At 33.9% G+C, this 22,704-nt stretch overlaps 2 protein-coding genes across 2 annotated transcripts; one reads left to right on the top strand and one right to left on the bottom strand.

Annotated features, from left to right (window-relative positions):
- Positions 1 to 5,175: 5,175 nt before the first annotated feature.
- On the bottom strand, positions 5,176 to 6,594 carry LOC112417391 (uncharacterized). Its single transcript, XM_024773011.1, has one exon. It carries the CDS (start codon positions 6,592 to 6,594, stop codon positions 5,176 to 5,178), a length of 1,419 nt encoding a protein of 472 aa, XP_024628779.1.
- Positions 6,595 to 7,822: 1,228 nt separating this feature from the next.
- Positions 7,823 to 20,028, top strand: LOC25502832 (receptor kinase-like protein Xa21). The gene is made up of 4 exons (XM_039828494.1): positions 7,823 to 8,648; positions 11,119 to 11,334; positions 17,228 to 19,213; positions 19,415 to 20,028. Exons 1-4 carry the CDS (start codon positions 8,027 to 8,029, stop codon positions 19,765 to 19,767), a joined length of 3,177 nt encoding a protein of 1,058 aa, XP_039684428.1. The 5' UTR covers positions 7,823 to 8,026; the 3' UTR covers positions 19,768 to 20,028.
- Positions 20,029 to 22,704: the final 2,676 nt, after the last annotated feature.

The following is a 22,704-nucleotide window of genomic DNA, read 5'->3' as shown; positions in this document are numbered from 1 at the left end:
AAAAAGATTCAAAGAATTTTATCAAAAAAAGCAAACCCTAATTTTACGAAAAACGTAAGTGAGAAGACCAGATTCACGTTGATTCACGTAGTGTTTGTAAAAGCCAAGGCCAGAATCGTAATCGCAATGAAAAGACGAAGAGAATGATATGATTTTCATCAAATTCTGGGTTGAAAGCTCGCCGGAACCCTAGGGAGCTCACCGGAGAAGATGAAGGTTCCGGCGAGCCTACGGTGGCTCCAGCCAGACCTTCATCTCTCACGGCGGCTCAACCCAGAATCTGGTGAGCTCGTGCTGGAGAGAAGACAGAGCAATTGTGGTATAGAGAGAGAAAGACAAGGGGAAAGTGAAACCCTAGGTCTGTCTCACCTCTTTTATAGAGGTTTTATCCTCTAAGCCCAATGGGCTTACGCTGTTGGGCCTAGGGTTTCAGCTTTCCCTTGGCTTCTCTTGCTATACGCGCGCCCCCCTTTGCTTCCTGCACCCCTGCTTGCTCCAAATTTTTATCAATAAATTCCAAGAAATTTACTATGTCATTTTACTATTCTTCTTGATAATTTTCAGTGGTATTTTACTTGGAAAAGTTGGTAAAAATTTTAGTGTTGTTTTGTCAAGGGTTTTTACCATTTTAAGTCATTTTTCTCGCATTTCTACCCGTTACTTCATGTGCATAACATTCGTGTTCGTCATGTTTGATTTGCATACTATTCCATGTGAATTTTGCTACTGTTTGCTATGCATATGTCACTGTTTTGATGTGTTGAGTTTTATTCTTGCATCATGCGCATTATTCATCACATGTTTCCGGCTTATTTTCATCGTCACTTTACCGTCTCATGCCATACTTTCTTCTATCGCTTCATGCCATATTCTTTGTTTTACCATTTTCTACTAACATTTCCTTTCATGTTGATCACTTCATAGCACCTCATTATCTTCACTATTGTCTCCGTCAGTTTAGTTTTCTTTTTTTACAAATTGTAATTCATTCGGTGATGTAATATTTTACCATTGGTTTGTAGCTTGGCAAAGAGGCCATAGAATGTATTTAGGCAATGTTGTAATATGGACTATGGACACTATGACGCACCGGCACGCACACACTCACCCTAGATGTATGCATAGGATTGTATGGTTAGATGAATGCTTAGGTTTTAAACACTTAGAGAAAATCCATCTTTTTTTCAAAAAAAAAACAATTGAACTTCACTTCAAAAATTTTCATAATAAATATGAAGTCAACACTTCATTTTTTTTTCCTTTCTTTTTTTTTTTCTTAAGAAAAATTCAATTCATCTTAATCATTTAGACTTTCTTTTTAATCACTAATCAAACCTCACTTTTTTGCTAAATCTAATGCTCATGAAGCCTCCCAATCTCCTTCTTCAAAACCATTTTCAAAACTTAAAATCAAACAATTAAAACAAAAAAAACAACAAGTCTTTTAGCAAGAACTACGCCGGTTTTGATCCCGTAAAACGGTACGTAGGCAATGAGTCAAAACTCATCCAAGCCGAAATAAAATTAAATTCTACTTCTTCTCACCCCCATTCTTCACTAATCATACCTTCGTTTTTTTTACAAAAAATAGGCAATAAAACTAAAGCGTAGAAATCAACTTAGGAGAACGGTTCTTATGGAGTACCATAATCGCTCCGGGTGCCTAACACCTTCCCTTAGCGAAAACGACCCCCGAACTTAGAATCTAAGGGTTTTTCTCAATTTTGCCCTTCCCAAGAAAAAATAGAGAATATCAACGGTCAAAAGGTTCAAGTCCAATTAATGGCTTGGCACCCAAAAACCATGATAACAGATGAGTTTATGGGTCCATCCAATACGTGACATGAGATTTGTTCAAGTTTTATCCTTCAAAAGTTACTTCTCCATATGCATCAAAAGTTGCTTGAAAAAGTAGGATAAAGTTGATTCAAACCTGTCTTGGATTTGGTGCAGGAAAAAGAGGATAGTGGATCTGCAATCTTCAGGCCCATGCTTCAAGGAGATTTGCTTGATTCATCTCAGAGTACACGTTATCTCTGATGCAAGATCTCCTTTTGCTAGCTTTTCCATCTTTCCACCAACTACACTGTTCATGGCTGGAAGCATGTGCAGAAGTGAACATTCTGATCTCAGAATGTTTCATTTGTTCTTACTTTAGGTTGATTTATAAGACTTAACTTTTAATGTAATCAAACCTAATAGTAAGATACAACTGAAGTGCAGTGAATGCATCATCTAGGACAATATTCTCTTTGGAATATTCCTAGTACTTTAATGTTCATAGTCTTGGATGAACATTAAAGATCCTTTTGACATAGATCATTGTCTATGCCTTTATTTGTTGATAGATCCATGCAGATGTACTTTTCTGGACCTTTTATTCATGTCAAGTGTACTTGCATGCTCTTCACGTTCTTGATGAATCTGGGTAGCTTCTGAACAACCTTCTGAACTAGGTTGCTTCTGAGCAACCTTCTGAACTGAGTTGCTTCTGAACTCTCATCAGAACGTTCTGATCAACTTTCTGATCAACATTCTGAACTAACTTTCTGAACTTCAGAATTAGTTCATGGATTCAATGTCCTTTGATTTTATGCATCTTGGTATGATTCAAACCTTGTTCCTGTCTTAGTGAAAACACTCAAGAGCACAAGTTAAATACCAAGGAATTAATCAAAGTCCATTTAATCCTTAATCATTAAAGTTTATTATCTTTAAAATTAATTAGGGATTTGCCTCAACAACCATAACACCTGTTCTTGACATTTTATTCACAATACTTATTTACTATTTTCTTTTGAAAGTCATTATTCTACTTGGTAATGAATTATTCAAATGTCAAAAATTATCTTCATCATTTTTGGCGACGAAAGATCCCGTCAAAAATTTCAACAGTGGAGTCATCCATCCTTCAGGCTCTTGTTTTAACTCGAAAACTGCTTTCTCTTCGGTACTAGGAGCAGATATTACCTCTTGAATTACCGTTCGATTATTTGCAGGCTTCTTGGTGCTAGCCAGTTTAGCCAACAAATCAGCCCGTTAATTTGATTCCCTTGGGACATAAATGGCTTCAAAGAATTGAAAATCACTGGCTAGCTTTCGTACCCTAGCTAAATACTTGGAAAGTTGCTGATCTTTGGTTTGGTACTCCCCAGAAATTTGATTAGTCATTAACTGAGAATCGCTTCGCGCTCTAAGGTTTTTTGCTCCCATCTCTTGGGCTAACAACATCCCAGCTATCAGAGCTTCATACTCTGCCTGATTGTTACTAGCCTTGAAATCAAATTTTAAAGATTGCTCGATGAGTAAGTCGCCCGGCCCTTCCAAGATAATGCCGGCTCCGCTTCCTTTTATGTTGGAGGAACCATCCACTGATAACAACCATACATGAGCGGGGGATTCTTGGATCGGCGATGTAAACTCCACCACAAAATCTGCTAGAACTTGAGACTTAATGTTATTTCTAGGGGCGAACTGGATGTCATACTCCGATAACTCGACAGACCAAGACAGCATTCTTCCCGCCAAGTCCAGTTTACCCAGAATCTGCTTCACGGGGTAGTTTGTTCTGATTACGACTTTGTGACTTTGAAAATACGGGCGTAATTTTCTGGCAGTTACTAAAACAGCCAACGCTAATTTTTCAATTTTCTGATAGCGTAATTCTGCTCCTTTGAGGACTCTGCTCACAAAATAAATCGGCTTTTCTCGATCGTCAGAAACCGAAAGATACAAGAACAAAATCGCCCCCTTTGTAGGGCGATGTAGAATGGGCGGTGTAGTTAAAAAATGCTTGATCCTACTAAAAGCTTCGTCACACTCCTGATTCCATTCAAACTCTTCCTTCTTTTTTATTGTAGGAAAAAAGGCGAAAGCTTTATCTCCAGAGCAAGATAGGAACCTTGATAACGCCGCCAACCTCCCTGTTAGCTGTTGTACTTCTATGATATTGCATGGGTTTCTCATGTTAATGATCGCTTGGCACTTGTCCGGATTAGCTTCGATACCCTTTTTTGTTAAGAGAAAACCCAAAAATTTTCCTGCTTGAACTCCGAATGTGCATTTCGTGGGATTGAGGCGCATGCTGAACTTCCTAATTTGCTGAAAAATTTCTTTCAAATCATCTGAGTGGGATTGATTCTCAGAAGTTTTTACCACCAAGTCATCAATATAAACCTCAAGGTTTCTTCCGATCTGTTTGCTGAATATTGTATCCATAGAACGTTGAAAAGTTGCACCTGCGTTTCGTAGACCAAAAGACATAACCCGATAGTGATAGTTTTTCTGGTTAGTCATGAAGGCGGTTTTGGGAGCATCCAGAGGGTCCATTTTAATCTGATTGTAACCAGAGTATGCATCCATGAAACTCAGGGTTTTATAGCCAGACGCGTTATCTATCAAGTGATCAATACTTGGGAGCGAATACGGATCCTTTGGACAAGCCATATTAAGGTCCGTATAATCAACACACATTCTCCACTTTCCTGATGCTTTCTTTACGAGAACAGTATTTGCGAGCCAGGTGGGATACTTTATCTCACAAATGAAGTGAGCTTCCTGTAACTTTTTTACCTCTTCATCCACTGCCTTCCTTTTTTCTTCTCCCATCTTGCGTTTCCTTTGAACTACTGGTTTGACAGATGTTCTGACCGCCAGATGATGACAGGCCACCCCAATATCTATTCCGGGCATATCGGAAGGCGCCCAGGCGAACAAATCAACATTTTCTCTTAAAAGTTGAACCAGGATTTCCTCTTCTGACCCACTAAGGGATGTCCCAATCTTTGTGATCTGATGTGGCAAAGGACCAATAACAACATCTTTTATTTCTTCGATAGGTTCTATCCTTTCTTGGGGAAAATCCTCACGGGGATCAAGGTCTATAACCTGGACTTCGAGTTCCTTGCACTTTTTAAGTTTGAGGCTGGCGTGATAACATTCGCGTGCTACCTTTTGGTCGCCATGCACCGTTCCTACTCGCCCGTTGTCAAGCGGATATTTCATTAACAAATATTTTGTGGATACGAATGCGTCCAGAAGGTTGATAGAGGGGCGACCAATGATTACATTATAAGAACTGGGCGAGTTTATTACCAAGTATCTTACCTTAATTGATTTTTGTTGATCTCCAGTGCCAAAAACTGTTTTTAAAGTGACGTATCCCCATACGTGAACTCATTCGCCCGTAAAACCTGAGAGGGTTCCGTTAAACGGCTGGAGCTGTTCCTCGCTTAAACCCATTTTGGAGAAAGCATCGAAATATAAAACATCCGCCGAGCTTCCAGTGTCTATCAGAACCCTTTTAATCTCCCAGTTGAATATCTGAACAGAAATCACTAGCGGGTCATCGTCATGGGGGACTACTCGCTCAAAATCTTCAGATGAGAAAGTAACGTCTAGGTACTTTGTGGGCAATGAAGAACTGTCTCCTAGAAGCATTACCTGGCGAACGTACTTCTTTCTTGAATTGCTTGACTCCCCGCCGCCAGCGAATCCTCCAGAAATAGTGTGTAGAGTGTGCTTTGGTTCAGGGTTAGGCTTGTCCTCTCGCCTTTCACTGTGATGTTTCTCCTTAGCACAACCACGTAATTTTCCATTGAGTAAGAGCTTCTCAATCTCTCTTTTTAGATGAACACAATCGTTTGTGTTATGACCTTGTATCAAGTGGTACTTGCACCAAGCGTCCTTGTCCGGACCCATGAATTTTGAGCGATTGAGAGGAGGTGGCGGGATAATTTTGGACTCAAAAACTTCCTTGAGGATTTTCTCAGGGCGAGTATTTAAAGGGGTAAATAGCTCTGGAATGTAGCGTTGCTGGTTTCTTTCATATGGCCTCTTGAACGTCCCTCTGTCTCTGTTAGGAGGAACATAATGGTTTCTTCGCTCTCCACCAGAGCTTCCTTTTTCCTTAACATCTCTAGCCCTCTTTTCAGCATTGCTTTCTTCACCTTTCACATAGCACTCGGCACGAGCTATTATCTCTTCCATTGAGTCGGCCGGTTTTTGGGCGAGTGACTCATTAAATTGCCCCGCCCGTAAGCCATTCTGAAATGCGCCGACAAAGACTTCTTGGTTGGGGTTGGAGACTTTAATTGTTGAATCATTGAAACGGGCGAGGTATTCCCTCAGCGATTCGTTCGGTCCTTGCCGAACGTTGAACAAACTAGTTGATAGCACCTTCCGGTGACGGGTCCCGGAAAATTGTTGTGTGAATTTCTTCGTCATGTCTTGGTAACTCACGATGGAGAAACGAGGAAGGCTCATGTACCATCGCAAAGCTGCATCAGTAAAAGTTCCCGCCAAAAGCTTGCACTTAAGGGAGTCAGCAACTCTATAAACGGACATTCGAGTGTTGAAGACGGTTACATGCTCAGAAGGATCGCCTCTTCCATCGAAAGATGGTAGGTGAGGCGGTTTAAAGTTATCGGGAACCGGAGCGTTCCATATTTCAATTGAAAACGGTTGAGGCTCTGGCTCATCCAAATCGCCGTGATGAGAGTCGGCCCTTTCTTGCTGTTGCACTTGTTGGATAGTTTCGACTGAGGCGAGAAGTGCCTCATTCTGCTCCAACAATTGGGCGATTTGACTCCTCATTGTTTGTGCTTCTTCAGGTGTTGGCAAAATGGTTTTTCTCTAAATCGTACGTGAGGTGCGATTTAGGTTTGAGTAAAGGTTATGGATCAAATCGCAGAGGAGACTACGACTTGGTTCGATCTTTGGATCGGAAACTCGATACAAAGACTTGTGGTCAAGGTTAGTTTTACCTCTCCCCACAGACGGCGCCAACTGTACTTGCAGAAAAAGTACGGTAAGGATTCTAGGGTTAAGAATCGTAGACTAGGGTTCTAATCTAGGGTTTTTTAGACTGAATATCGGATCCCTTTAGAATGACCCCAAGGGGGTTATTTATAGTCTGCTAATGGGCTTTTTCCTGCGTGACTTAAGCTCTAAGAAAGCAGGGTTTTTAGTCTTTCTATCGTGTTTAGGCGGTATTAGGGCGGCTTCTAGAGGTTTCTAGAAGCTGACGTGGGCGGCGTCCTAAGGAGGACGCGCCTAGACCTCTAAAGTCCCTTCTATAGGGCGCCTAAGCCCTTCTGGAGGGACTTTAACCCTTAGGAATATTTATGACGGTCCAATGGATTAAAATAAAAAATGCGCCAACTTACAAGGACTTTTACATATTTAAGCCATTAATTAATATAAAAACACATAAGTTGTTATATTCATTAATTGATGTGACAACACATTATTGAATGCGCGTATAAAATTTGCCCTGACATAAAATACTAATTAAACTCAAATAAAAATACCATAATCGTTTGTTCCACTAGGAAAAGTAGAATTAATTTTGTGGCTATACATAACAACAAGAATCCGCGAAGATGAGAATTAAGAGGTAGAAAATCAATGCTTAATAGTCATCGTCGGATTGTAATAAATTTTCGTTGGACACATTAGAATTTTCCATGCAATTTATGTACGCTATAGTTTTGTCCTTTTTTCCTTGACTGACTTTTAAATTGCAACTTGGGAAAAAGTTATTCCAATATCTATCTATCTAGACTTGGTTGATTTTAAGAGGTAGAAAATCATTAAATCAATGCTTGATAGTCATCTCAGGTTGTAATGAATTATTGTTGGACACATTAGAATTTTCCATGCAATTATGTACGCTATACTTTTGTCCTTTTTTCATTGACTGACTTTTAAATTGCAACTTGGTTGATTGATTTGAAGCACTGCCCCTACCAACACTCTCGTCCTTTTTTCATTGACTGACTTTTAAATTGCAACTTGGGAAAAAAATCATTCCAATATCTATCTATATATCTAAACTTGGTTGATTTGAACCCCACCAACACTCTGCATGAGACTCTATCACATTTACACAAAATGACGAAAAATGGAGAGTGAAATAAACGTTAATATTATTAATGATAGTGTAGGAAACTCATTTTTAAACCACTAGTATATGTATTATCCCATCAGCCCCTTGCCTCGTCTCTCATACACACACTAAGAAAAAATGGTGAATGTATTATCTCGTCTCTTACTTTTTTTGATATCATTGCATTGTTTTGTGGCTTGCTTAGCTACCAATACAAAAAACATCACAACTGATCAATCTTCACTTTTAGCATTCAAATCACTAATTACTTCAGACCCCTATGATATGTTGTCTAATAATTGGTCAACATCCTCTCATGTATGCACTTGGGTTGGTGTCACTTGTGATGAGCGACACAACAGAGTCCATAGTTTGAATCTCCATAACATGAGTCTTAGAGGTATTGTTTCCCCAAACCTGGGGAATTTGTCGTTCCTTGTTATACTTAACCTCTCCAGCAATAGCTTCAATGGTCAGTTTTCTAAAGAGATATATTGGTTGCATCGATTGAAGGTTATTTCTATCGCCTATAATGAGTTTGTTGGAGGAATTCCTGAAGCGTTGGGGGACTTATCACAACTTCAAATTTTATATCTTGGCGCTAACAATTTTAGCGGTTTTCTTCCCCAATCGATTGGTAATCTTCGCCAGTTAAAAAGATTTGATATTAGTCGGAACATGTTGTCTGGACCCATACCTCAAACAATTTCAAACATGTCTTCACTTGAATATCTTGCTTTACAACTTAACTACTTTTCAGGTAATGCTAGCCCTGATATTCTGTGTCATATTTTCTATATTTCTTGTATTCACACTATTTATGATTTTATAATTTCAATATAGGATTTATTACTCCTCCCGTACCACAGTCACAGTTGCACATATGACTAATTTATTAAAATTCATAATAAACTCCACACAAATTGGGTGTGGAAGCCCAAATTATGCGTCAAGAAGTATTTGCAATGTCATTTACATCGAAAAATAACAAAAGATTAATGATAAAGTTGACAATAAATATAAAAAACATTGAAATAAATAATCATTAAAAAATATTATCCGAAGCATGATTCTATCGTTTCCCTAAACTTGGAGAATCTGTAGGGATGACAATTGGACCCAGGCCCAATGGATACCCGCATAAAATACCCACAATAGGTAGGGTAAAACTCCGCTATCATGGGTCTGGGGACGGGTCCGGGTAATACCCACGAATTTAATTGAAGATGGGCACAGGTAAGGGTATTATACTGTCCAGCCCTGCAACCCCGCATATACATATTTATTTAATATCATAAGTAATTTATTTATTTTTAGTGTATAATTAAATATTTTTAAAGATATTTTGGATGTTTTTAATTTGATTAAATACTACGATTCATATTTAATTTTAAAAGATTTAAACCATAGTTTTATTTCAATTGTGATGTTTTTATTGTCTTTTCATATTTAAAGTGCAGGTAATGGGTGCGGGTATGGGCACTTAGGTACCCATAAGGTATGGGGAAGGGTACTAAAGTTGTTGTCCACGACAGTACGGGCACGAGTACGGGTAATATTTACAAATGCGGGTTTCGGGATGGGCATTATAGTACCCTACCTATTGAGATTCATAAGTGTAATCTTTTTTCTGGGATTCATAAGTGTAATGTTAAAATGACTTCAAAATTAGGATAAAATATATAGTAAATCAATGATGAAAGAAACTACAGCAAAAATGTATAAAAACTTTAAAAAGAGGAGGTAAAAGACAACAGAAGTAAGGGAGGCTGGTTTCAATCTATGCGTAAAGTTATTATTTAGGAGAATCATAGTCAAAGCAATATGATTTCAAGATGTGGTTAACTATACAAATACTAGTCAGTTATAGCAAAAGAAGGAGCTAGTCTTCCATAACATGGCAAACCATCTTGAATTATTCCTATATGATTAAACCCATGGTTTAGAACAAAAAATAAAAAATATTTATTTTTAATATGTGCTACAAAGCTTTTCCAAATTGATTATATCCCCTTTCAATTTAAAGGATATACACATATTTTGATTGGGTGTTTGAACTATCCTGATTAAGTATTTGTCTTTCCTTTTTTTTTTTTCATTGTTGAATTAAAGGTGATAAGCAACTTTCAGGTAAGATTTTATTTGAGATTGGCCGCAATCCCCTTTTGCCTCTAAAACATATCACACAATAATTTAAGATTGGCCGCAATCCGATTTTTTTGTAAATTTCCATAAAACTATAAGCCCTTTCCAATTTATTATCACTATAATATTCAAATTTTAGTTTAAGAAGTAATAGATCCCACAAGTCACAAAAAGAGCGGTTGAGGCATCATAACGGTTGAGGCATCATAACACTAGTGGTTCGATTAACTTATAAAGTCATCTATTATTAGCTATCAATTAACTTATTATGAATATGAAATTAAATGAAAAACATTTTTTTTTCAATTAAGACTACAGTTGTAAATGTTAGAAAAAAAATGATAAGCTTAAAGCTAGTAAACATTTTAGTTATGAACTCGTAATCAAATAACGGTTACTAAATAGATCTTTTTTAATTAGTCATATATGAGCTTATAAGTTATAATCTATCGATTATAAGATAACTTATTGCTTGCTAAACAGTCTCATAACTCTTCTTAACTCGTAAAAGAATTTCTTAGTAAAAATACAAAATTAAAAGTATTTGCCTTATAGGATCCTCAATTCTTTCTTTCACCGCTTGTTTGGAAAAAAATAATCCCAATCTGTGACAATAGACTAGTTACTAAATATATCTATTTTATTTATAATTTAAATTTTATTCAAAAAGAATGGAAAAAAAAATAAGGACATGCATAAACATATTTTATTTAGAACACTCTCGAAATATCATCCCTACGTTTTTAACCAGTAAAGAAACTCACTAAATAGTGTTGATTCCTACAATCCCAATTAGCATAATTTAGTCAGAATACTCGTAAAAGAATTTTTTAGCAAAATATTACTAACACCAATACCAAGCACAAGACTTACAAGATATCCTCAATTACAAGAAGACACAAGCGAATCAGATACATCGGTTAAACCTGTAAAATCGTTAACCAAATACAGACAAAGCAACATAACACCAAATAATTCTAGTCCAAAAACAAAAAATGAGTCAAGATCACAACATGTCAAGTCAGAAAATTTGATGTCTTGACTGAATAAATATTAAATGTGATATTAATGTTCCACAAATGCAGGTGAAATTCTATTGTTTAACAACATGACTTCTTTGAGGGTGGTCTACTTTGAAGCTAACAATTTAAATGGAAGACTACCAAATGAGTTTTTCAATCAGCTTCCTCAACTCGAAGATTTTACTTTAAGGAACAATCAATTTGAAGGAAGCATTCCACGATCAATTGGTAACTGCACATCGTTGATATACATAAATTTAGCATCAAACTTTTTGACAGGTATGTTTTATTTTCTATCTCGACATATTTACCCGAAATAAGATGCATATTGATCATTTTCAATTATTTTACATTTTATAGAAGCATTTAAAAAGCATTCATTTATTTATTTTTATGAATTTTATTTTTTTTATTTTAGAATCATATTCTCTTAATATTCTTAAATAAAATAGTCTCTTAATTGAAAATGTTCTTTAATATGAACAACTTTTCGTAAAAAAATGCATAGTTAACCCTTAAGAAATAGAATTAAAAATTCAGAATAAATTATTTTCATAATTTTCTGATCACTAAATTTAATGACGTGTGTGTACATGTGTGTAGTTGGATAATAAAGTGTTAAGTCCAATGAAATAATAAGTGGTGTAGTCTAAGTGTGTGTTTGGTATGGCCGAGGGTAAGAATTGATTTTGATAAAATTGAGTTTAGGAGAATTGATTTTGGTTAAAAGTGAGTTGGATGTGAATTGATTATGTTTGGATACATTTATTTAAAAATGATTGGATAAGCCTTTTAATTGATTTTGAACATTAAATGACCAACTTACCCTTTTAACTGTATTTAAATTATAACCCTTTTTTAACATTATTTTATTTCTTTTTTCATTAAGTTAACTTTTTTTTGAAGAATTCATTAAGTTAATTTAACTTTTGGAACACTGAAAATAAAAATAAGCTACGACCACCCAACTTTCAACCAAAAAAAAAAAAGACTTTTTTTTTTCACAACAAAAGAAACTTAACTATGACCCAACCCAATAAAAAAGAAACGGAAAGAAATAAATGCAAGAAATCTGCTCTTTACCCATACGTTTTTGCTCATTTCCAAAGTAAATGACAAAAATACCTCTACGCATGTTAACTCATGCTATTGTTAATTCTGCGTGACTTAACTCACACGCTAGTGTAAATCTCTACGTGAGTTAACTCACGCTAGTTTTAATTTCTACGTGAGATAACTCACGTTAATTTTAAACAATGACTCCAAGGCACCCCTTTTGCTAATACAACAACCATGACTCCAACCAAAATTGTGCTACTTTTTTAAACAATGACTCAAAGGCACCCCTAGTGCTTCTTCTGGTATTGTGGCTGCTTAAGTTTACAAAATGTATATCATATCGTACTCTCAAGAAGATTGCGTAATGGCGTTTGTCCAGGAAACTTGGTGAGAATTTATTTTGTCATTGATCTAAGATATTTATATGCGAAGATAAATCTAGCTTTCAATTAGAACAAAAACCCCAAATCATTTTTTTACAATCTTTTGCATGCAATTTGTCTTTCACACGTTCCCGATAATTTATGAAGTCTTTTATTTTTCTTCTCTCAAATTTGTTCTTTTACTTTGCACTTAAAATTTTTAACAACTGCTACTCATCTTATTTATAGAATTTAAACTCTTCTTGAAACCATTGTTTATAACAAAATTTTGTTTAAATTTAAAGATAATAAGAAACAAACTTTGCTTAAAATAAAACAAACTTTAGTTTTTCAAATAGATAGCATTAATTAGTTTTATTGAAAAAGATAAAAGTAATTAACAAAGGGTATAATTGATAAATCATACCCTTAAAATAGCAAAAAAACAGTTAAATAGGAATGAAAAATTCACACTAAAAAGACACTTAAAAATGAATGGAGGGAGTAATTGATTCCTCGGTTTATATAAATTTAATCTCATGCACAATTTGTTAACACAATGAATCATTTTTAGGCTGCATTGACTAATGAGTGTTAAGGTGGGGCAAAATCAAAGTTATAATACATGTTCTCCTATATAATAAGGATTGTTGTGAAGTATTTTTATTATACGCACCTTTGTAATCTGCTTGACATCCATAACATATTTGGTAGATAACCATAGTTAACCATAATATGGTTTAGAATTGGATTTATAATTTTTGTGCATCTTGCAATCTCATCTATTCAATAGATAAGCATAGTTAGCTATTCCTATTCCTCCAGATTAAAGCAAAAGCAGTATGGTTAAACAATTGACCTATCACAAAATATGAAATTATTGTATACAAATGAAACAATAACATGTGATTATCAAACATTAACTAATGGAGGGTCACTGCATATAAGAAGAATGACGGTAAATATACTTTGAGGGACCTATTTCTTCCTTTTCCAGACGTTACCCCCTCTCCTGCTTTCCTTTCTCTTATCCAATCACTTAAGAAGGTTGCATTATTCAACTTTCGATACTGGGTCCGTTTGTTATAGATTTTTAAAAAATGAATTTTTCTTTATATTTTTACAAATGGATATTTTTGGAAATTTACTAGAAAATAGTGGAAGTTATTTCAAACTCATTTCTTGGCATAAGTTAAAAAAAAGAGATTTTAACATTCTCTAACTTAAATATTCATCGTTCGAAATTTTACATTATAAAAATCACATATTTTTTCAAAATGACATCTTTAAATTAGTTTTTATTTTATTTTTTTATGAAAAACTATTTGAAATAGCTTTTTTTAGTGATTTTTTCACAATTTTATTATCCAAAAAAAATTACAACAAAATGATGAAATTTTTAAAATTACAACAATGATCCGTCATGGTTTTGACATCTTCCATTTGGGTAGTTAAATTTTGGAGGCTTAAGTTTGATGTTGAAACAAAATATGGCTTAGGATGCTTTTTCCAAAGGATTCAAGTTCAAGCACCAAGAAGTCATTCAAGCTTATAAATGTGGATGTCTGTGGATCGTTCAAAGCCAAGTTCACTAGGTAAAAATAACTTCTTTTCATCAATGATTTTTGAAGAAAACACATGAGTTTATTTTTTGAAGCAGAGATCATAAGTTGAAGCAGAGATCATAAGTTTTTTTTTTTTTTTTTTCAAGAATAACAAAGGTACAATCGAGAGAACCAGCTTGCAGATAAAAGCTATATGGACGTACCGAGGATATGAATTAACTTCTAAAGAGTTTCAAGAGTTTGTGAAAGAGAATTGAATTAGGCTTCAACTAACAAAACATAACAAATTATGGTTGGAACCATGATTTTTAGGAAGGAAAATTAGAACAATTCTTGATATGACTCGAATCATGCTCAAAAGTAAGAAACTACCAAAATAATTGTGGGGTTGAAGTTGTGGCGTGTGTAGTCGAATTAACTAATAGATCTCCAACAATAAGTGTGTGAAAAACACCACAAGAGCTAGACGATAAGAAAGCCAAACCAGACGAGAAGAGCTAGAAAGAATAGAAAAGAATAGAACACATAAACTCATGAAAGTGTGCAATGAAGGACACAAGGAAAGAATAGTTGCAAAAGGCTACACTGAAAAGATTGATTGAAATTTAGTATTTTTCGCAAGTCGCTCATCAAATTACCATAAGAATAGTAATCTCACAAATTGAAAAACATGAGTTGAGAGCTCCTCATATGGATTCCTATAGAAAGAATTATACATTAAGAAACCATTGGGATACAAAGTAAAAAGCGAGAGGGAAACAATATATTACTGTTGGAAATATTAATAGGAAATAGATTTCAGAATAGAATATAAAATGATGAACTTGATTTTTGACAACTTATCTGCTCCCGAATGTTTCCATACGTCTTCTATATATATGGTGCAAGTGGCGACATAATGGAAGAATTTCCTCACATTACCGTTGCCACGTTCTCATATCACAATCAATGAGAGGTGTAGTTCAAAGAGAGGTGTATGAGTTGATTGATAATATAAGGACGGGAGAGGATTATGTGCCTTTGGCTTCGGTGCCTTTAGATGTCTTTGATGGCTTTTGTTTCTATCTCTCTCTAAACCATTAATTCTCTATCATCTAATTAATTTATTTTAATCATTGATTCTCATCTAAAATGAACTAAAGGCACCGAAAGGCACCGAATCCTCTCCCTGTCAAATTCATATGCAATAAACTTGAGATCTCAATTTTCTATGAAAATGGAGAGGATCTGCAAGGTGTTCAGATTTTAAAATCCAAATTGATGAAAAATTCATTTTTTTTCTACCTAGAACAGGGGGAAAACTCATTTCATATTATAGAATCTAAAAATCACATTGAAATTTTCATCAAAAACAATAGGACACACCATAAATAAATAAATAGGGTGAAAAAATAAGTCTTTTTTTATTAGCCACAATGCTTCCGACAATATTCATCATCGATCATGAAATAATGCCCAACGTTCAAAAATATTAATAGCATTCTTGATAAAAAAAAGACTGAGTTGATAAGAAAAGGTTCATCCTAGATGAATCAAAAAGATTTAATATAACTTAAGTTAGAAATGAAGGGATCTGGGTAGCTGAACTATTTTTAGCTAAGAGTTAAGAAGTAGGAGATATTGGGTTTAAATTCCGATAAAGAAAAAAAACTAATACAACAATTTACCATTAAAAAAACTCCTGTTAGAAATTATAAAAAAAATAAACAAACAATCAATTGAACTATTTAATCCTATAATTATTTAGTCCCTCAATTAGCTGTTAGAAATTATTAAAAAAACTAATAAAATGCAGAAACAGTCAATTTAACTATTTACTCTCTCAATTAGCAACATTGGTTTTTTTCATGGTAGTTTGAAAACTAAATTGATGTATTTTTCATTGTTTAAGGATATTTCAGTGGATTTTAATTGTTTAAAGACTAAATTGAGGATAGAGAGTTAGTTTATGGATTAAATTGATTATTTATTAAAAAAAAAATGGGAATCAAACATCACAAGTATTAAGCCATTTGTCAAAAAAAAAAAAAAACGTACTGAAACCATTATTCGTCAATAAAAAAGTAATTAAGCCAATATGAGAAAGAAAATGGGATTAATATAAATATCAGTAACATAGAGGGAGCAGGAACAACAACCCACGAAAAGGGGAATTTAAAAACATGATATTTTTTAAATTAATTAAAGTAAACTTACAAAACTAGTCTTGTATTTAAATTTTGTGGCAAATAGGTTTTTTGTCAAATAGGTTGTTAACTTACACATTCATGATTTTGAATTGGTGTAAATTAGCTGCCGTTAAGAGAATGACTATTTCTATTTCTTTAAAGGGTGCTTTGATTTCATATTAGCTTGCTTTTTACTTACTTGACTTACAAATTACATGATCTACCAAAGGAGAGTTTTACATAGATAATATTCTACACATTTCTCTTGTTAAAAAAAATAAAAATTCTACACATTACTGGTGAGAGTTAACATTTAATACTATATCCTTATGTTAATTAGGGGTTTAAGCGGTTCGGATAAAACCAATGAAACTGAAAGTCCAAATCGAACCAAACCGAAAATGTAACAAATGAATCTAACCGATGCTAACCTCACTCCCCATTTTACTATTATTATCCCTCTTCATACACACACACACACTGTTTGCCTTGGTTCCTTTTTTAAAAAAGAGTGAAAACCGAACCAAACCAAACCGATGAAGATTTCATCGGTTTGAACATTTTTTTGACTGAGAGCCGATCCAAACCTAACTGTTACAACCTTAATGATAATGTTTAAATTTTAAGTTTTTTATTCTAATATTTCTTTATAAGGATTTCTATATATTGCCAACTGTAAACACGTGAATAGATAGCTAAACCAAAACACATGAAAACCAAACATCGTCCAACGTAAAAATAAATATCCAACGGTTGAAAAGTATTCGTGATATTCCACAAAAGACAAATTCGTTGTATGTTTTTATTTAGCTGTTTACCTTTTTATTTTATCTTTAAATTTAATTTCTTTTTTTGTTTTTCTAAAAATGTCAAATATTGTTCAATCCTATTTATCACATGACATGAAGTATGTGTTAGCTCTGCAAGCAAAAAAAAAAAAAGGAAAAAAGTGGTCGTCTAGTTTATTGTCCCTCGAGAAATAACCATCTTAATAACATTGTTTCTTATCCATTTTCAGGTACGATTCCCGAGGAGATTGGCTATCTTGATAAACTTGAGCGACTATTCTTGTCTAACAATAGCTTAAGTGGATCTATTCCTTCCAAAATCTTCAACTTGTCATCACTCACTTATTTGGAGGTTGAAGAGAATAGCCTCTCAGGCACAATTCCATCAAATACGGGATATAGCCTTCCTAGCCTGCAACATCTACACTTGAATAATAACAATTTTGTTGGAAATATTCCAAATAACATATTCAACTCTTCTAATCTTATTCATTTTCAATTGACTGACAACGAATTCAGTGGAACTTTACCCAATACTGCTTTTGGAGATTTAGGATTGCTTGAATCGTTTAACATAGATACCAACAATTTGACAATTGAAGATTCTCATCAATTCTTTACTTCCTTGACAAATTGTAGATATTTGAAATATTTAGAGCTATCAGGTAATCATATACCCAATCTTCCAAAGTCAATTGGAAACATAACTTCAGAATTCTTCTGGGCAAAATCATGTGGAATTGAGGGTAATATTCCCGTAGAAGTTGGAAACATGAGCAATTTGCTATTACTTTCTCTGTATGACAATAATATAAATGGACCAATACCTCGTTCACTCAAAGGGCTAGAGAAGCTTCAAGTATTGTCTCTTGCTTACAATGCACTCAAAGGATCATTCATTGATGAGCTCTGTCTAATTAAGAGTTTAGGTGAGTTGTATCTAGAAAATAATAAGCTTTCTGGTGTTTTACCAACATGTTTGGGAAATATGACTTCTCTTAGAATATTGAACGTAGGATCTAACAATTTGAACTCTAAGATACCTTCATCTCTTTGGGGTCTCACTGATATATTAATGTTAGATTTGTCCTCCAATGCTTTTATTGGTGATTTTCCACCCGATATTGGGAATTTGATAGAACTTGTAATATTAGATCTATCAAGAAATCAAATTTCAAGCAACATTCCTACAACCATCAGTTCCTTACAAAATTTGCAGAATCTCTCCTTAGCTCATAATAAATTGAATGGGTCAATTCCCGCATCACTGAATGGAATGGTAAGCTTGATCTCTTTGGACTTGTCTCAAAATATGTTAACCGGTGTTATTCCAAAATCCTTAGAATCACTTTTGTACCTTCAAAACATCAACTTCTCATATAATAGATTACAAGGAGAGATTCCTAATGGTGGACATTTCAAAAATTTCACAGCTCAATCATTTATGCATAATGAAGCACTTTGCGGTGATCCTCGCCTTCAAGTACCTACATGTGGTGAGCAAGTTAAGAAATGGTCCATGGAAAAAAAGCTTATATTGAAATGCATACTTCCCATAGTTGTGTCAGCCATTTTGGTTGTTGCGTGCATCATACTTTTAAAGCATAATAAAAGGAAAAAGAACGAAACTTCTCTTGAAAGGGGTTTGTCAACTTTGGGAGCTCCAAGAAGAATATCGTATTATGAACTTGTGCAAGCAACTAATGGATTCAATGAGAGTAATTTCCTTGGAAGTGGGGGATTTGGATCTGTTTATCAGGGGAAGCTTCTTGATGGTGAGATGATTGCAGTTAAAGTAATTGATTTGCAATCAGAGGCAAAATCAAAGAGCTTTGATGTAGAATGCAATGCAATGAGAAATCTACGACATCGAAATCTGGTAAAGATTATCAGTAGTTGCTCAAATCTTGATTTCAAATCATTGGTGATGGAGTTCATGTCAAATGGAAGTGTAGACAAATGGTTATATTCAAATAACTATTGTCTAAATTTCTTGCAAAGGTTAAATATAATGATAGATGTTGCATCTGCATTGGAATATCTTCATCATGGTTCTTCAATGCCTGTGGTTCATTGTGATCTAAAGCCTTCCAATGTCTTGTTGGATGAAAATATGGTTGCACATGTTAGTGATTTTGGTATTGCTAAGCTCATGGATGAAGGACAATCTAAAACTCATACACAAACTTTGGCTACTGTTGGATACCTCGCACCAGGTCATTTCTTTTTTTTACTTAACATTTTCCTCTTCATATTTACAGTCCCAACCAATCTATTTGATTATGTCAACAACAAAAATCTATCACACGTTAGTCATCAACATGTTATATTAGTAATTAATGTGTAGACAGTATGGATCTAAGCCTTAATTTTTTAAAAATATTTGATAACTCGTAATAACTAGTATTAACATGCAGAGTATGGATCTAAAGGAATTGTTTCTGTCAAAGGAGATGTGTACAGCTATGGGATTATGCTAATGGAAATCTTTACAAGGAGAAAACCAATAGATGATATGTTTGTTGCAGAACTAAGCTTGAAGACATGGATCAGTCGATCATTGCCTAATTCCATTATGGAGGTCATGGATTCAAATTTAGTCCAAATAACTGGGGACCAAATTGATTATATATTGACTCACATGTCATCTATTTTTAGTTTAGCCTTGAGTTGTTGTGAAGATTCACCTGAAGCAAGAATCAATATGGCAGATGTTATTGCGACACTAATCAAAATCAAGACTTTAGTTGCTGGCGCAAACACAGTCTAGTTATTTTCATTTGTAAACTGTTGTAATTTTTTTTCCTTTTGTAAGGTTTGTGTTTGATGTTTTCAATATTGTTTTTGGATTGATGTCTTGCTACTTCTTGTTTGTCCTTTCAACTGTCTTCATATGTTTCCTTTTGCTTTTAAAGAAATCGACTAGTGAATAAGGATCAACACAGAAGCATGTAAATCGTGTGTATTGTATCCATTTATGTTGTATCCCCTCTCAATTATTATTATTATTTTTAATTTAATTTAAAGTTTATTAATGGTGCAGTCTTTGGAGGAGAATAGTAGTAAGGGTCTTGACTCATTGTGTAAGAATAGGAAGAAAAGATCTTCTATTACTGAACTTTCTAATCAGTTTTTGATTGAATATTTCTGTCTTTTATGTCATATCAGGTGGTGTCTACTTACTAGGTTGCTACATAATCTTGTGTCAAAAGTACAAAAATATATTGTTTGCCCGAAATCAACAAGCAAAAAAGATGTTTAAAAAAAAACAATTGCTTCCAGTAATTAAACTCTTTGATGATATATCATGAATAGTTGTTGCTGCTTTTGTCTCTTGACATCTTTTACAAAAATTCACAAATAAAAAGTAAATTTCAAATGCATGTTGGTCCATTCACCTTTGGACGATTCTAGTTTCTACATAATTGCTGGTTTTTCAGTTTTGGCTGAGAATTTATCTTAAAATCTGTTTGATGAGACAAGAACAGTATAAGTTACTATTTAAGAGGTAAGAACTATAGTAAGATGAGACAAAGGATTTATTTTGATTCTTGGTTATAAGAAAACTGAGTTTTGCATTAAACAATTCCTCATATGAGTAGCTTGGACTGTGCGCAGTAGTTGTTGTAGAAGATCTTTACACATTAAAATACAATGTCGGATGCTTCTTTGTTTATTTTGAAGGACAACACTTCTGATCATTGGTGTGTTCGTTGTGCAACATTGAAACAATATTGACACAGGTGCTCACATTCAATTAATTCATTTTCTCAAATTATTACCAATGTCAACATAGAGTATCACATCAGGTGTTCGTGTTTGTGTCGATTTGACCTCACAAAATGGAGAGCTATACTTGGCACTTCCATTTTCGTTGTGCAGTATATTGTTGTAAACATTGTCTTCACGATGAGGGTAACTTTGGTACTTGTAGTTTGATAGATTGAGAACATGAATTTCTTTCTAAACTCTATGTTGAGAATCTTTCATTGACACTGAATTTGTTCTCATACAGTTCTGAATTACCTTAGTTTTACTAGATATTGACTTGTGGTTTAATGCAATTGAAGAAAATATCACTCCCATCTTTATTTTGATATCCTCGAGTTTACTAAACTCACAGTCAGACACATTGTGCTCTTAACTTTGTGCTGATCAAAGTTTTGTAACACATTCTTTCAATAAAAAAAAAAAGTTTTTTAACACATACATTGATAAATATGTAAAAGAAGAACCACATTTATAATGCAACTAAAATAGTTTTTCATAAGCTTCTGAATCTTCCATGTATGAAAGCATTTCACGTGTCAAACGAAGCATGCATGCGGACGCTTCTCTTCATCTTAAGTTCTGTTATGCGATGAACCGTTGCCTCATGACTTACTTGATTTTCGTAAGTATCTATGCTTTGATAATATTGAAAACCTACACACTTTTGGAACTTTTTATAATTCTTCAGAACTCACTTTGTATATCTATAAGCAAAACCAATTATCCATGACAACTCCTTTTCAATAACTTGTTAGATCCTAAACTTGAGATCAAATTATATGGTACAGAATCACCATCTCCTTGAAAAAGGATAAAACCGATTATCCAATATAACACACCTTCCAACTTAAATTATATCAACCCACCCATCCTTATATTGAGCATCCTAATGCCCTTCGTAACATGTCTAGACTGTTAATGAATTTTAATAGATCCTCACTCAAACCGGAATAGCTTCTTGTTGACGGAAAACATTTCTCTGCTCTTGATTACCATGTTGTTATTGTCCAACAACAACAACCTCTAACAACTTGTAAAACAAGCCATTGTACTCCTTGTAAGCCATTATACTAATTAAACTCATAAAAACACCAATAAAAATAATAATATATAATTATTTTACACATATATTCAATGATGTGTTGCCACGTCAATTAATGAATGGGTTTAATAGTGGTGAGTTGATGGTCCAAAACAGTTTTACACACACAACCAATCAAAACATTCTGAATTGTCACATCAATTAATGATTTTAATTTATGTGGGTTAAACGTTACAATTCATAATATTTTGATTGGTTGTGTGTGAAAACTGTTTTGGACTGTCAACCCACCACAATTAAACTCTTAATGAATATAAAAATACATGAGTTGTTATATTTTAATTAATTGATGTGACAATACATTATTGAATGTATGTGTAAAATATTATGGACTGGTGCTGGTCACACAAAAAAAAAAAACAAGTTACACCCAAATTTATTTAAAATTTTACAATAATACCAAAATTGTCCTCTTCATGTAAATTTCTAAAAATCCATCTTTTATGATCATTCTGAACCCTTATCCCCTTTCATCCACAAATCACCATAGATGTGCAGCCAAGATCTGAATCAACATCTTTTTTATTGATATGTACTATATTCATAAAGGTTAGTGAATTTCATGAACTTCATTTTCGATGAGTTTCTATTTGTTTATTGTTTGTTTTGGTATGAGATATGCTTGTCAATTTGATTTTAAGTGAGAGGTTAGTGTAAATTAAGTTTACTAAAAGGGGTCAGTGTAGTTTACGTATGTCGGTTAATGTAAATTCAAATTTACGTATGTTCAATTTAGGTTAGTGTAAATTAAGTTTACTTACGTTCAATCTAAGTTAATGTAAATTAAGTTTACTTATGTTCAATTTAAGTTAATGTAAATTTAGTTTACGTGTG

Source organism: Medicago truncatula, chromosome 8 (genome assembly GCF_003473485.1).
Source record: "Medicago truncatula cultivar Jemalong A17 chromosome 8, MtrunA17r5.0-ANR, whole genome shotgun sequence".
Lineage (NCBI taxonomy): Eukaryota > Viridiplantae > Streptophyta > Magnoliopsida > Fabales > Fabaceae > Medicago > Medicago truncatula.
This window is presented reverse-complemented; position numbering and strand designations above follow the sequence as displayed.

Bases quoted from the DNA above. Each gene is read 5' to 3' on its own strand.
- LOC112417391 (XM_024773011.1), bottom strand. From the start codon at position 6,594: ATGAGGAGTCAAATCGCCCAATTGTTGGAGCAGAATGAGGCACTTCTC.
- LOC25502832 (XM_039828494.1), top strand. From the start codon at position 8,027: ATGGTGAATGTATTATCTCGTCTCTTACTTTTTTTGATATCATTGCAT. The intron at 8,649-11,118 runs GTAATGCTAGCC...CCACAAATGCAG, and splicing joins ACAACTTAACTACTTTTCAG to GTGAAATTCTATTGTTTAAC. The intron at 19,214-19,414 runs GTCATTTCTTTT...ATTAACATGCAG, and splicing joins TGTTGGATACCTCGCACCAG to AGTATGGATCTAAAGGAATT.